The 15,780-nt window shown below is 43.3% G+C and overlaps 1 protein-coding gene across 1 annotated transcript in view; it reads right to left on the bottom strand.

The window, feature by feature from the left end:
- Positions 1-15,780, bottom strand: part of ITGA9 (integrin subunit alpha 9) — a 195,351-nt gene that overhangs the window by 138,114 nt on the left and 41,457 nt on the right. Inside the window, exon 15 of the mRNA XM_026052323.1 lies at positions 11,162-11,322. Coding sequence (XP_025908108.1) covers positions 11,162-11,322 — 161 coding nt within the window. The remainder of the gene's footprint in view (positions 1-11,161; positions 11,323-15,780) is intronic.

Below are 15,780 nucleotides of genomic sequence, written 5' to 3'. Positions count from 1 at the left end.
AACAGCCCTGTAACCTGCAGCTTGGTAACCTGTAGCTCCAAAGGCAGTTTTCACAGTTGTCAGCAGCCAGAACAATTTTAGAAGAGGTTTACAGTGGCAGTACAGTGTATCCCTCTGCCAACATCTGAAGCTGCATGTAGGGCCAGCACAGAGCAATAAGCTGTGTGGATGGAGGGATACACTTGGCAGCAAGTTTCACGTCAACCCAGGCCAACTTTCATGCCAGGCTCTCCAGGGACCATTGACTGCGCTGTCTTTGGACAGAGCCGGGCTGCTGGCAATGGAAAAGTGCTACAAAACGCGTGTCCTTGCACCTAGCGTCCAACCTGGCATGAGAGGAGCGCGGTCAGCAGGAACAAGAGCGATTTCAGGGTACTGAAAACAAACACTGCCAACAAAACCAGTGCAGCTGCAGAAGAGATTCCCAGATATCAGCCTACTAGGTTTTGTAGCAAGTCCTTGGCAAAATACATGGCAAAGCATAAGCATTTATCTGGCTGATTCAATTAGCCTCTACCTCCCATGTAACACAGGTCATCAAGAAGTCCTCTAAACCTAAATATAGTGAGAAGCTGAAAAAAAATTAAAGATGAAGAGTAAGATGAGTAAGTGTAATAAAAAGAAATACATCATCATATTTTAAACTTATTTAAATTGTCCTTGCACAGTGACATAGAAAAATATATAGACACACACACGCAACAATCTAGTCTGCCACTGATAGTGTTGGTTTCATCTTCATACCTCCTTAGCTTCATTTCCTGCTTCCCAGCCACTATCAGAATATGGTACTGTTCAGATAACAAAGCAAGCAGCTAAATCCAAAATAGAGCAGGAACAAAGAGCTTTATGTGCATCCTGGACTGAGCCTGTTCAAGCTTCAGATATGCTTTTTTTTTTTTTTTCTCCTTAATCAATTGCTTATTATTTCTGACCTTTCTTCCTCATTCCAACTAGCAGAGAGGGAGAAGAACATGTATTTCCAGAAACACTCCAACAATATATGTACAGGTGAGCCAGAACCTGGAAGTGTAGGGTGAAAAACCTTCTTTTATGGGACCTCAGTCTAAACTTCGCTTTCTCAAAAGATTTGGAATTCATATATTTCTGGATTATTTTGGGGTATCAGTTTTAAAAGGAAATATATATATATAATTCAAATTTTATTAATTTCTTATTCATCACTGTAACCATCCTTGTATTTTTATTTAGCCATGTTCCATGGTTCCTTATAGTACGTTCTGCACTGAAGTTGGTGCCTCACCCAGACCCAATCCCAAATCCTGTCCTGATGCAGCAGCCCATTAAAGAAATAAACAGGCCATAAGATATGGCCTTATTAAAGGTCCTTATTTAAGATCAATGTGTTGCTGTGTTTTATAATCCTGTTGACCATAAATCAATGGGAACTAAAGCAGGTAGCAGCACTGCCACTGTCCGACGGAGGAATCGTGGACATTTTTGGGCTTGCAGCATAGCCTGGAGCAGCATTTCCCAAACTGCACTCGCCCTGGTACAGGCATCAGGAAGGGAATTACAGATTTGAACAGAAGAATTGATGGGGGGGGGGGGGGGGAAGAAAAGCATCAGCAGAAAGAGCACAGGGCAAAATGAAGACTGTTCCCAAAATAGCAGGGAAAGAAAAAGGAGCCATCACAAATATTTAAATTGTTTATATAAGAGTTTAAAAATAAATCCTGGACAAATAAAAGCCAGCCCTGTGGATAATATTTATTGCCTGCAACGGCCACGGTGTCACAGCAGAGCCTCAGGCGGGATCTCCATTTCTGGGAAGCCTTTTGCCACAACTGACTAAACAGTCCTCAGCAGAGACACAACCTGCCCTGCATGAAATGAAATGAAAATCCCAGCGGCAGGAACGTATGTTCCTACATTCAGTAGGTGCACAAAAAGTTTTGACAATGATTTGATCTCCCCTGTGAGCAAGGCGAGCTGCTTGCCCTTCTGGAAGCCCACGTTAGCTTTCAGCACTGATTTCCATGGCACATGGTCCATGGGTGGCACAGCTCACGCTGTTCTTGGGGCTCTCACGCAAGCCCACGGTTTTTGCTGCTGCTTGTCAAGAGCAGACTGGGGCCATTCTGAATCCAGCCCCATGGACAAGGGAAGAAAACGGAGCTTTACGAGAAACCACCACCAACAAAAAGTTCTGATTTACAATTTTTGATGTTGGCCTTTGTACTCAAAAAAGGGACCAGCGCTTCAAATGCAAAGTCCAGCTCCCAGCCTACATCAGTCCTACAGTTTTCCTCCCACTGTGCTTGCAGAAGCAGCTGCCACTGATTTCCTTACTATCCTTAGGACTGAAAAACTCCATGTTGTTCAAGAGCTTTCACTATCTCTTAAAGTCAATCTCAGCCATCCAGACGGCTCTCACAGCACCAATGCTCCCTCCTCAAAGGGGGAGATGGAAGAGGATTAAGCTTTACATCTATTTCATCTTCCTTTTCATCCCTTGGAAGCAGATGTAGTTTCTGGCATTTCAATTTCCTCATCCTTTTGGCAAGTGTAAGAGCCAAGTTTATGTGCAAAGTGACAGAGCTTAAACTCTTACATGGAAAGGATCTTAAAGGTTGCTCCATCAGGTCTTTGTCCCCATCCCCTTGGGCTCCACTGAAGCCACTTTTCCATGGCAAACATTATGTTGAGCTTAGCACTTTGTCCTGGCAGCCATAAACATGTGAAACAAGACATAAGTTCAAATAAAGCATACCCTGCTGTAACTTAAATCTCTGTTAGCAGTTTCTTTCTTTTTTTTTTTTTTTTTAATTCCCTTTAGTGTCAATTCCCCTACATTCAACTCCGGGGAAGGAGGAGAGCTGTGTGATTGCTTATAGGACAAAAACTACTAAGTAACGGCAAGTTTAACCAATTGATTTTTTAATTTATTTTGAATCTAAGGAAGTCTTAAGTCATGCAGTGCATGTGCCAAAAGAAGGAAAGAATAAATTTAACGTACTCTGACTAGATGCCCTTAGGTTTAAACCCTTTGCATTTCAGTGTTGGATGTAATGTCAGACCCAGGACAAAAATGTAATGCACCCAGATCCTGCCAGGACCAGAACCCTATTGTATTGGGCACGTTCATATATCTCAGAGGAAAACATATTCAATGCCTTAAAGCATACAATAATTGAAGATAACAAAAGGCTGCTAGAAGAACAAGATGGCGACAGTCCAATTTGCTAACGCATACAGGGCATGCAAAAAGCAGTTCATTATTTTGCAGGTTTTCAAGGAGAAGGTAAGCAAATATTTTCAGAGAGGACTTCAAAGCTATTTCCAGGGACCTGCTTTTGTGCCCAAAAGAGAAGTCACGAACACTAGTAGATGCAGCTGAGGCAGCATAAGTGGTCAATGCCTCAATAACAAAGCCTAACCAGAAGATGATCTGATTGGATTTTCTATGAAAGACCAGAGTCATTACCTAACGCTCTTTGTAAATCTTGATCAGATCCCCTTACTAAAAAAGGAATTTAACATTATGAGCCAGTTTTGAGTATAAGATCAGCTTTGAAAACAAGCACCCTCTGGACAGCTTTTCCCAAAGCAAACACATCAGTGAAAACAAGCACAGTGGCCACGCACTCGACAGAAGAAAAGATCATTCCAAAAGCATGACATACTACACTGGAGGCGCAGGAGCTAATGCACCCAGTGCACCCCGTTCATGGGAACACCTTGTGTAAAGGTCAGGAAACAGGTGGAAACAACAATTACATTTCACACAATCAAGGGCACAGGGATTCTCAATCCCTATCGCAGCCCTGCTGGCTGTAATGAGCCCTTTGCACATGGCAAGGAAGGGTGGGGTGAGGGTTACAGCCCAGGAAAGGGCTTTTCCTCAACCAGTGTTGAGGAAACCTAGCTGAGGTTGAATGCAGTGCCACAGCTGAAGGTAACGGCAGGAAAGAATCAGAGAGAAGGCATTTTCTGCCCTGAAGACTCCAAGGCTGCAACATAAACCTCTCGCCTTCCCCCAAATACATTTGCCAGGTACTTTCAGTATGAACTACAGCACCGGATTAGCATTACCCATTTGCCCTCCAAAGCAAACCAAAGGCAATATCTGCACGAATCTCCTGGGACACCCAAGCCCACTTGACTAGGAAGAGGTTACAGCTTTGGAAGGCACCCAGAAGCTGCAGCCTTCAAAGGTAATTGCGCTCTTTTTAGCCCGGAGAGGAGCTTTCTGTGGGATGTTGTTGCTAATGTTTCCCGATGAAGCGCTTTGCTCACTCCTTCCTAAGGGTAACAAAATGAAAGGGTGGTAATTTTAGGCACTCCCCAGTTTGGACAGGATGAGCTAGCTCGGCACATGTGCGTGCCCGCGATAACCGCACAAGGTGATATTCCTCTGTGTGCTATGAACAGGAAAACCACCAAGACAAACAAGCCAGGCCCTACTGTAATTTTCTGTAGCAAGAGTCTGGCCTTTGGGATTACACGTATTCCCCCTAAGTGTAAATTTGTCCCAAAGAAGTACTAATATTTTACAGCACAATGTGCCATCGTGTGTCCGGCTTAGAGTGCTCTGCACACACACAAAATAAAATAAAATAAAAAGTAGGAAGTTTTTAAACAGAGTTTTCTCTGTTGCTTATTTCCACCTGAGAAAACAAAGCCTTTGGTTAGCCAGGACTGGCAGATAAAGCAAAAGATTCCTTTTCCATCAATACCTGCCTTTTGAAACGAGCAAAGTGCAGCATCTCTTATCTCTGTTTGGCCACTCGTTTCCTGCCAATGCCATCACGGGGAAATGCAATGAATTCTCCAAGACCAAAGGGTGAGTGCTGGTTATCTTCTCTCCTCTACAAATAAAATCTATTTCTGAGGGATTGCAGTAATAAACAAGATGCAATGGGCAGGTAATGAAAGTAGGAATATAGTTGCTAGTGGATGTTTAAGAAGAGGTATTAAATGCCATCATTTATGTAGACTTTACAGGCAATAAAAGTAATTCTCAACTCAATTAAATATTAAGAAATGCCAATTTTTGAGGGAGTTTAACAAAAAAAAATCTAAAAAGATAAGCAGAGGGGGAAATCTAGCCAGTGTCCTTTTCCCTTCAGCTCACAGCTAAATAAACTCACACCAGCTTCAGGGATATGGGACACTTTGGGCTACCAAACAGCCTTGTAGTTATGCTAACTGATGTCAATGAGGCCTCAGAAAGTTAAAAGCACCATATCCTTCATGACTTGCTGTCCTGCAAAGCAGTGCTACCAGCCTTAGCAAACATATTGCAGCAGCATTAAGCTGCTTGCAGCGAGGCTCCCCTCCAAAAAGGGTGCTAAGCAAGTTACATATAAATATGTGTAGGTATACATATATATATAAAGGAAAAAAAACCCACAATATTTAGGATGACAGTTTTGACCCTGAGTACAAGTTCATGCTTTAAACATGGTCTCGGTCTGTTTTTGGTGAACCTTAAAAAATCCTGCAGAGGTCCAAAGACTTACACGGTCATTGATATAAATATTTAAATCTTGAAATATTTCATGCTCAGCACAAAATCTCAGTCTTCCAAGCAGCTTCTAACACTCTTTCCAGTGTATCTAAAATCCTGCATTTAAGACACAATGGAGCCCAAAGCTCTGCAGCTAAGAGCTGCTGTTCCCTCTCAGTAAAGCAGCAGCTTCTCCTTTCCTTGTCCTGTGTTTGAAGGTGAGAAGTCAGCTCTACACAGGGCTGACCAGCAGGAAAAGAAGAGGGTAGATCACTTGAGATGACACAAAACATTGCATTTATTGTGCAAATAAATATTGTGCTTTGCTGTCCTCAACCCATTCAGTTCTGTCAGAGGGAAGGCAGGCTGGTTGGCAGATTATGGGGACATTTTGTGCAGTTTTGGAGGACAGTTATCCATGAAGCTACACTTTTGTAAATCAACCTTTGTGTTTTGAGATCATCCCACCCACCCCACAGCCCTTTGAGACTGAACGTATGCTGTGACTGTCTGGCTCAGACTGATAGTTTCTCCAGTCAGCTCAGCAAAAAGGAAGGAAAGGGGGGAAAAAAAAATAAAAGGAACAAACCCAAAGATATCAATCGTACTACTGGTACTGAGCTCTGAATCTCACCGTAGTCCTCATTCCTGGCAGAGCTACAGAGCAGCTTTCATCTTACTTCCAGCGATTATACACTTCCTGCTGCAGGCAGCAATAGCTTATTGCTCCCTTTGTCTGCATGGTGGTCTAAGTCTTGTGAAATTCTAGATGTTTGTGACTAACTTTTTTTTCATTTTTCAGTCTCTGCTTCAAATATTATCCACTGGCTTGCTCCACTTTCTCCCCTGTCGCTCATGCACACGGGTTTCCTGTGATGCATTGGCTCTGCTTTGGTTCAAGAGGAAGGAAGAGGAGGAGAGAGGGAGGCAAGCCGAGCTGGCTGGTTCATTCCTAAGGGATCTTCACAAAGTGCCAGATACCCTCTCCCTTGCAAACCAGCAGTTACCATCTACACGGGCAATACAACCCATTGCTCAACACAGATGGCATGGCTCACACCAGACTGGAGCAACCAGGCTCAGTCCAAGCTCTGCACTCCAGCAATGAGCTCTGTCCATAAAAACCTCTTCCACAAGGTCACAGCTTCAGCAGCTTTGCGATGGACAAACCTTCAAACCAAGCTCCTCTCTGAGCCTCCATTCTGCAGCACCACCAGGCCAGTCTAGTGCTAGTCTCCACCTAAGCACAGAGATGTTGGTTCACATGCAGACACATTTCAGAGAAAAGCATTTCTGGCACACGATCGCAGCAATACTATCTGTACAGCGAGACAGTCCGACTGCTCTGCTACCAGGACTCCACGAAAGAGCCAGATCACTGTGCATCGAGAATGAAAGCCTACATCTAATACACACACCTCCCTTTGATACCATCAGACAGAGAGAGATACGATCACTACCATAAGCAATGACTAAAATCAGTGAGCACTGGAAACCAACCCACATGAGACTGGTAGCACAGAGTCTCTGCAGAGCCCAGAGGTAACAGCAATCCAAGGCAAGCGCCAGAACTGCAACAAGGTGAATGTCTGTCTGCAGAATTCAGCAGTGAACAGGAACAGTGGTGTGACTTCTTCACTGAGCTGTGTCCTTGGCTGGACACACGCTGTGTGATGCCCTTGCCTGCGTGCCATTACCTGCCACCTTGCACCTCAGCCCCTCCTCAGCTCTGTCCTCTTCAACACAACAGCCAGAGCCAGCAAGAGTTAACTTGACAGGCCACGAGAGACCGCTGGGCACAGCCAGACACTCACCCAGATAAAGATCACCAGAGAGCACCAGTGCTGTGTCTGCTGTAGCTGCGTACCACGGCTGCTCATGCCACGTGAAGCTATTGAAACCATCACTTTGAGAAGGGACAGCCGTGCCTGGCAGCAAGGATAGCCCAGCTGCCTGGTCCTTGGTGGGTTCTTTTTGTTTGATTCTTTCTGTTTTAAGTGCAGCACTCCTGCGAGGGGCCTTCACCACTGCCATCATTCTAACTTCATGACAAACCTTACAGAAGACAAGGTTTCACCCCATATAAATCTGCAGCCACTAAGTCATTACTGTCTGTGTCAAATGGTCTTGTCCTAACTCCTGACAAATCTGTCCTAAACATGAGAGGAATCTCCAATGCAGGAATCCCCTAAGGCAGATACTGCAAGGGGGTAATAAAAGCTTCCTTAGAACTTAGAGGCTGATGGCAGCTTGCAGCAAATACAAAGCTTAAGTGTTACGAGTGTTGCCAGACCAGTGCCATGTCTTAAGAGCTGAGCAAGAGCTACTCATTTCAATTGCAGCCCCAAACATGTAGCTGAAGCAGCTATATGTTAAAGCCTCCAAGCCCACTCACTTTCCTTCTCTGTTCTTTTTCTGCAGCCTTTTGCATCTTCTCCTTTGCTCTTTGTTTATGTGCTGTTCCTCCAACTGAAAAATAGGTATTCAGACTTCAATATTTTTTCCCCATTTTCTTCTGGCAACATTGATGGAAGTTCACAAAGAAACACAAAGCATCATCCCTTGTCACCCACTTTACCCTAGTCCAAGCAGAGGACCTATGTTGCTGTCACCCTCTACATGGGCAAAGGAGGAACTGTCCAGCAGCAGAGGCCTCCCAAAAAACAGCAGAACTTGGGCTAAGCACTAATATGAAAAAAAACCTGCAATACTTCTGAATGTCACAAGTAGTGGACACTGACACCTTAATTAAAACAAATAATAAATTAAAACAAAGCTTTTTCAGGGTATACTTGAGGCAGTATAGAACATACAGTAGTGATTTCTATTAAAGTGTTCAACTGTTCTAACTAGAAATCAGAAAACGTCATCTCTCCTCTTCCAGTTTCTCCTGACCCATTTCAGAACTGAATTCAAAACCTTTTGCAGTCCCAAAGCATTTCCATTTCATTTTCCATTCTCATCCACATCTTACAATTTTTTTGAGACTAATTAATCTCAATCACACAGTTTAAGTAAAGTCAAAGATTTTAACACTCTAATTCAATAGTAGAAACAAGAACAATAGCTCCTGTCCTGCTAAGGGGCCAAACAGAAGAGGATTCATGCTCAAAGCACAGACTTAGCAGCCATAAAATAATTTAACAATTATCCCTGTCCGCTCATTTACAGCCTACATCTCTTTTAGTGTTCGCTGGGGTGCCTTGGGCTAAATCCTGCCAAAGGAATTCACAGCATGCTCACATAGGCCTAGTTTTTCCACTGCTTTTCCCATTCCTTCTGTCCTACTCTTCCAACAGCTATGTTGGTAAGAGTGCCATCCAGTAAGGCTTGGCAGAGGCTTCCATGGACGCATCCCACTGACACAGAGCTCTGCTGCTTGTCTTTTGGATGGGACACCTTGTCTACCTGGCAGGGCTGCCAGACTGTCTGTTACGCACAAACCCAAAGAGCTTTTCTGCCTTGATCACAGACATTTCAACACATAAATCTTCACGTTACCATATCAATTGATCGGCCACTAGACACTGAAACAAACAGTAATAAAGCAAACATTATGGACACAACCACCACCAACACATCTTGCCAGGGAGACCACTTCACCAGGTCCATGGTAAAGAAAAGGAAGAGGTGAGATAAGTGAAATAGTTGATAGGAAGTGTTTAATGCCCAGATCTTTTATCACTCAGCCCATCACAAAACTATGTAATCAAGGAGCTTTCTGGTGTTTGTGGCGGAGGAAACACTTGGGCAAGGGAGAGTTTTTTTTTTTTTTTTTTTTTAAACTATCTGTTGCTTAAGGTTAGAGAGCAGCGAAAGATCCTGACCCCATTTCCACTCCCCCAGAGTGTGCAGGGCCGCCTTTGATGTTTCTGATGTCAAGCAGCATTGCAGAGCCTCTAACTTCTCCCATGAGAGCACAGGAATTATCTTTCTCCACTGCTTTGCACTCTCCCTTACACAGATGATTGACACTTCCCGCTATTCTTTCAACTGGGGAAAAAATAGCTACTTATATCATATAGAAAGTCAGTAGCCTTGTTTTATGGCCAGCTGTTTTGTTTCAATTTTTTCATGTGTTTCAATGTGGCTATTTTTTTTCCTGAAAACTTTGACTTTTATAGGCAAAAGAAATATAACTCTTACCTTTGCACTTCCAGTATCAGTTACCAATGCTATGATAAATGAAATTCTCCTGGGTGTGTGTATATATATATATATATATATATTTCTCTTTAATGAATTCTGGATAGAAGAGGGCTGGTGTGAAGGAGCTCATTATTGGTTTAGAACAGAAAGGGACATGCTGCTTCTCAGTTGAACTCAGTACATGAAAGGCTAACCAGATGTTCTTAATTCAGAAAGATCAGAATTAGTAAATTCCAAGTTTTCTAGTTAACAGTATCTCATATGTCTACATTTTCTTTAAGGAGCTTTTTCACAGCAGAAAGCAAAGGTTGTTCCAGAGGGGGGAAAATAAATAAATAAGCTAGCCACAGAAGATATCTACACTCTTCTCAGACATAAATGTAACCTAATAGGACATCATTGTCTCCTTGGTGGTCCCTTTATTTTATTTAATCTCAACATCCAGGCACAAAAACATTGATAAAAATCAATGGATGAATTTTACCTCCCATTCTCAAGGCTTTTAGGTACAAAAATGCTTCCTGAAAAGATTAACACTGTTAAGGGTTTCTGGACCTGCTAGATTTTCAAAAACAAGACAGTGCCAAGTGAAATCCAGTGTATTTAGCTCTGTCTCAATTGTGGGAATAGAGGATATGCAACTCACCCACACAACCAAATTGCTTCATATAGCTCCCAAGGTTTGTGGTACAGATTAAAGTTAATAAGAAATATACAGTTTTAAATCTTCTTTCCATATAACTTCCAAACCCACTCTACACTTTTCCTAGCTGAGAGAAAACTAATTTATTTACATTGCAAACAGAAGGGCACTTGGGTGACATTTCCTTAGCAACAGCTGCCAGCCAAAGATAACCAAGGTTCCAAGAGGTCCCTGGAAAAAAAACACTTTGCCCAAAGGATGGCCAGTTTATCTTCCATAGTCCCTCTCTACATCCCAGCATGTAGAGAGTGTGCTCCCTATAGTCTTAAATCCAGATGAAAATAAGTTTATACTCCTGCTGTTTTCCAGGCCAAGCGAAATTCAGAGAGTGCTCTTCTTGTCTGGGAGCTCAACTGCTTCAGAGCAGGCACAGTTACCCCCCCATTTCCATTCAGATCACTCTGCCAGCCCCTTGTGCAGACAGAGGAAAACACCTTACACAGAACTAATAATATCAAATGCTGAACCTGTTGCTTCTGCCAAAATAAATCTTTGCATCCTTATCGTAAGTGTAGCAACCAATAATGTGTAACAACCAACCAAGACCAAAAAAGAAGTGTGTCCCATACAAACACAACAGCTCAAAAATAAATAAAATACATATTCCCGGAAATGTTTCAAAGGGCCAAAGGTGCACACGCTTAAATCATGCGGAGCAATGAAGTTTTGAGCTTTCACCTAAAACCTTCTGCCTGTGAGGTAAACCAAGGGCATCTGAAGTCAAACACCATGATTTTAATTGGCGGAATATTAAATAAATAAATAAATAACAAAAGGAGGGAGTGGAAGGGAATTGCAGGAAGGTCAGTGGTTAATAAGGGCAGAAAAGAACTGACCTTGACGTAGGCTAGGTAGTGTTCACACTTTTCCTGCAGGTAGGACAGTTCCAACTTCTCTGTGACCTGCCCCACTGACTCTCCAGAAGTCACAAAGTAAACTCGGGGTTGTTGGCTCTTCTCCTTCTTTGCCACATCAGCAGTCAAGTTGTAATTCAAACCTGATTTGAAAAGGAAGAAGAAGAAAACAAAGGATGTCAGTGAACAATGGTTATTTTCTAGGCAGCCACCAAAGGAGCCCGTTGGTCCTTGAGGAAGGGTCGGCCTTTGCAGGACCTCCATCAATCACTGGGTTTCCTGTGACTGTGCACAGCCAGACCCAGTCACCGACACACTCCCAACCCGTGGGTCACTGCCCTCCCCAGCCCTCCCGCAGGACCCTGAGCAGCACTAAGAAGCTACAGGTAAAAATACACACACTAGACACAAAACACTAAAAAAAGAACCAAGAGAGGCTTTAACTGTTCTCCCAGCAGGAAAGGTGAAAACAAAATGTAAACAACAACAAAAGCCAGCTTTGTTTTCTTTCTCAAACAACATAAACTACGCAAATGTCAACCATAATGCAGCATTTCCCGACCATTATTTTGGTCGATTTGCAATCTTCCCATTATTTAATCCTTAACTATGGTCAACACCTCATACTCAACAACCCGACTTTTAGATATGACATCCCAGGAAGTTTATAGAAGACATTCCCAGAGCCCAACAAGCTCTCTGTAAATCCTGTTATTCTGGCTGTGCTACAGAATCAGTAGCTTAGCAAGATCAGTTGATCTGTGTCTGCTTGCATCTGTGTCCAAAACAAAGCCCCTTTGCTATGTCAAATAGTTACTTACAGATTGCAGTAATTTAAGCTGATAACGTATTTTCTCTTTGTAAATGCAACCAGAGCAAGATAAGATGTGAGATTGCAACAGAAACACGAATGCTTATTTTGCTACCATCTAGAGCAAAGCGAAACACAGGTTGTGAAGTCCATTCAATCAGTAAGGGCAAGGTCTTGTATTAATTTCAGCTGCCAATAAAGCACTAATGGGAGTACCACTGGATGACCAACTTAATTAGCTTACAAGCTTGTACATGGCAGCCAGTACCAGCTCCTGTGCAAATCTGTGTGTTACACACCTCGGGTGCTCAGCAAATACTGGGCAAATTTATTTATATCCTATTTAAATCCAAAATGATACTCCCCATAAATGCAACTGTTCCTCTTTTTTAAAGCTCAATTTTACAGTCAATTGATGTAAGCTTAACATATTTTTTAGACTGTGGCCTTTTATACCAAATTTCAAAGCTTTTTTTGGGGAGGAGGCGGGGGGCAGGGAGTGGAAGGGAATAAATTCTGCTGTAATATTATGACTGCGATGAGCAGCATCATTTCCAATTGCCTATTTACTGAAGCTCTGCTGCTTTAAAGAATCTAGTTAGCAATTTTTGTGCTAACTCCACAATTTTAATCAGCAAAACTCAGTGCAGAAGTTCCTGTGAACATTCCCTAATTCCCTTCAAAGGCAGCAGGGAGGTCGCGATACGTCACTTTTTGATTAAAAGCACATTGCTGGGATTGCCCAGAGCAGAGGCACAGCCTCAGCTAGGAGCCAGCAGCACAGCTAAGGAACAGGCCTCGTGTCCACAGGGACCTTTATTGCTTGTGTTTTGGCAGAAAACCTTGCTCAGAGAGATAACACCCATAAGGGTTTCATCCCCTGGCGAGCTCAGCACCTGAAACATATTTGCTGAGTGCTACCGACGAGCACCACCTAAACACAGGAGCTCTAATTCATCTTAAAGAACCCAGCAGGCTCCTCTACAACAGTTTTGTTGTTGTTTGGAGCATGCAGCTCCCACACCCATCCCCAGTCATATCCCTTCTGCCTCCAAGACCTCACACATACGCAGGGCAGGAATATCCCAGTGTGCCCCCACGCTACGTCTCACCAGGAGCAAAGGGATCCCCAAGCCAACAGCAGGTGTTTTCCATCATGCTGCCCTGTTCCCATTTCTCTTCCCTCCCCCTCCTGCTCTATTTTGACAACTTGTTTCTATGTTATACCCAATGATGTCACATCACCGGAAAAAATGAAATATCATGACTAAGCTTTTTTTTTTTTTTCTTTTTTCCCTCTCATCACTTCTGTTTTTTATTTATCAATCCCCTCCCAGGGTCTCTCCTTCACCACTTCCAAAGAGGAGCCCAGGTGGGGAGGCAAAAGCAAAGAGTACAGAGGAAGCTCTTTGAAGGAGTTTCTAATGCATCTGCCCAGCTCTAACCAACCCCCTTTCTTTTCACAAACACAATTCATCTGGTTCTTACAGCAAATTATCCAGACTGTGGACACAAACTTGTTTCCATTGTCCTGTGGGGATGGAGGCAGTAACAGTCCTCAATGCATGCAAGACACCAACAACCTCAGTTTTCTTGCTCTAGCTGCTCAGAACTGCAAGAAAAGTGAAGAGCCTCACCTGGGCCACCTTTTTCTTACCCCACTTCCCACCAAGCTAACGGTGTGACCTCATTAATGTAGGTAGGGGCAGGTGAAGCATCAGGCACCACCAGACAGCAAGAACATGGTGATGCTGCAGCATGTGCCTGCCTGGCCCAGTTCTCAGCAGAGGAGACCCACAACATTTAGAGCAGCCACATCCGTGTTTCAGGGCCCCCAGGAAGCCATGACCATTATTACACCCAGTCTGTGCTGGAGCCCTCATCCTCACATTGCCACATCTCAATATTGAGAGTCCATCCTGCAAGCTCACCACCTGCTGTGGAAACCGGCTTGCAAGCCAACAGCCCAATAAGACCTATATTCAATATATTTCCTACTGTAGAGGAAGTTCAAGGGGAAAGATTAAGCATTTCCTGTTAGTTCAAGTTTTGGGTTTTTTTTAAGGAACAAAGTATGAAATCCACACGTATTTGCCTTACCCAGGGAAGTTGCTTCCTTTCCTTCTCACCTCGCAAGTGCTGCAAACAAAAGCAGCTGTTGCAGGAACAGAGCACGCCGTGAATTTTGCTGCATTTAGCAAATAGAGACTCCCGCAGAGGCGTCACAGCAGCCCCTCGGGTGACGCAGGGGCAGCTGGAGCCAGACCTTGAGTTAAAAATAAAATGCCCTGTTCCTCACACCTCCGAGACGTGCCACAACTGAGGCTGCCTCTGCAAGGGGAGGTAGAGCCCCAAACTCAGCTCTCTAATATGCACTGGGATGAAGCAAAGGGTCTAACAGTGCCTGGCACCTGGTGTGCAGAACACCCCTTCATGGGGGGTCTCATCAGACACAACCATTTCGGCTGTAAATCGAGACTTCTGAAGACGGTAGCCTGCAAAAAGTGTCCACAAGAAGGATGGGAATTACACTTTCATTGGCAAGCATCAAGTAACATCAACAAACAGAGATCATCAGATAGCTGCTACGTGACCAGCTAGTGCCGGCGCGGCAGAAAGATTTATATGTATAAACGTCAGGCACTGCAAGATGAAGACAGCTTTCCTTTACGTGTCAGTTAATGAAATAATCACATATTCAAATAAACATTTTAGAGACACATTTGCCACAGAAGAACCCCGCCTGCATGTTCAATTATTTTGTGATAGGTGATCAACTTCAGCTGGCCAGAAGTGACAGCAACACCCAGATTTTCACTAGCAACCAGCAGTTTAAGGCCAAACTGACCAATCTTAAGGGAGCTGCATTTTCAAAAACAACAAAAAAAACCCCACTATATTCTCAATGTCAAATTGTTTCCAGACATTTGAAGCTGAGGCAACCCCAAAGCCACCATCACAAAACTCCCAGAAAACAGTTTAATGCCTCCTTACTCTTTTTAATGTCCAAACTGGACAGTGATGTCCAGATTTAGAGGAATATTCTATTTTTGCCACATTTACCCATCAAGACAGGAGCAGCTGCAGCATTTCCATGATTTGTTCCATGCTTTTGTTTATTGATACACTTCAACTAGGACACAACTAAACCGAATTGACTGTTAGATTGCAAACTGAAATCTTATTTGAGATACTGCATCCAGATCATGCCCCCAAGGGTTTTTACACAGTTAGACAATTTTGGCTGCAATACTTTCAAGACAAATTGCTTTTCAAGGGGCATTGTATAAAAGGACAATAGTTGGAAGTTTAATAATCATCTACTTAATAGTAAAAAAATCCTATGCAGTAAGATGGATGTTTCTTGCCAAAGAAGATGCACATCTGCTTTCACCACAACACATCAGTCTGCATGACAAAGCAAGGGAATTCAACTGGTTCTTACACAAGTCATGATGAAGCAAAGTCATTTCCAAAAATGGAGGAATGTATATTTAGAGTGAGAAAAAAAGGCAGCTCATTTCATAGCTATCGGTCAAGAGATGGGAGATCAAGGCAAAGAAAATATTTCAAGCAGTGCCTCTGGGAACAGAAGAAAACCCACACATTCAGTAGACTTAATCAATTTTCAGGTTAAAGGAATCAACAGTCCTGGAGTCCTGCAGCACCTAGAACTAACTGACTGGCTGGGTAGCAAAAGCACAAAAAATAGACTTTACCAAAACAGATGCTTGTGTGCTGAGAGTCCACCAGAATTTACAGGGAAGGAAAAAGTGAAAAAACAGAATCC

Source organism: Nothoprocta perdicaria, unplaced genomic scaffold (genome assembly GCF_003342845.1).
Source record: "Nothoprocta perdicaria isolate Ctin4 unplaced genomic scaffold, notPer1 scaffold_87, whole genome shotgun sequence".
NCBI lineage: Eukaryota > Metazoa > Chordata > Aves > Tinamiformes > Tinamidae > Nothoprocta > Nothoprocta perdicaria.
Note: the sequence above shows the minus strand (reverse complement) of the source record. Positions and strands in the feature narration are given on the sequence as shown.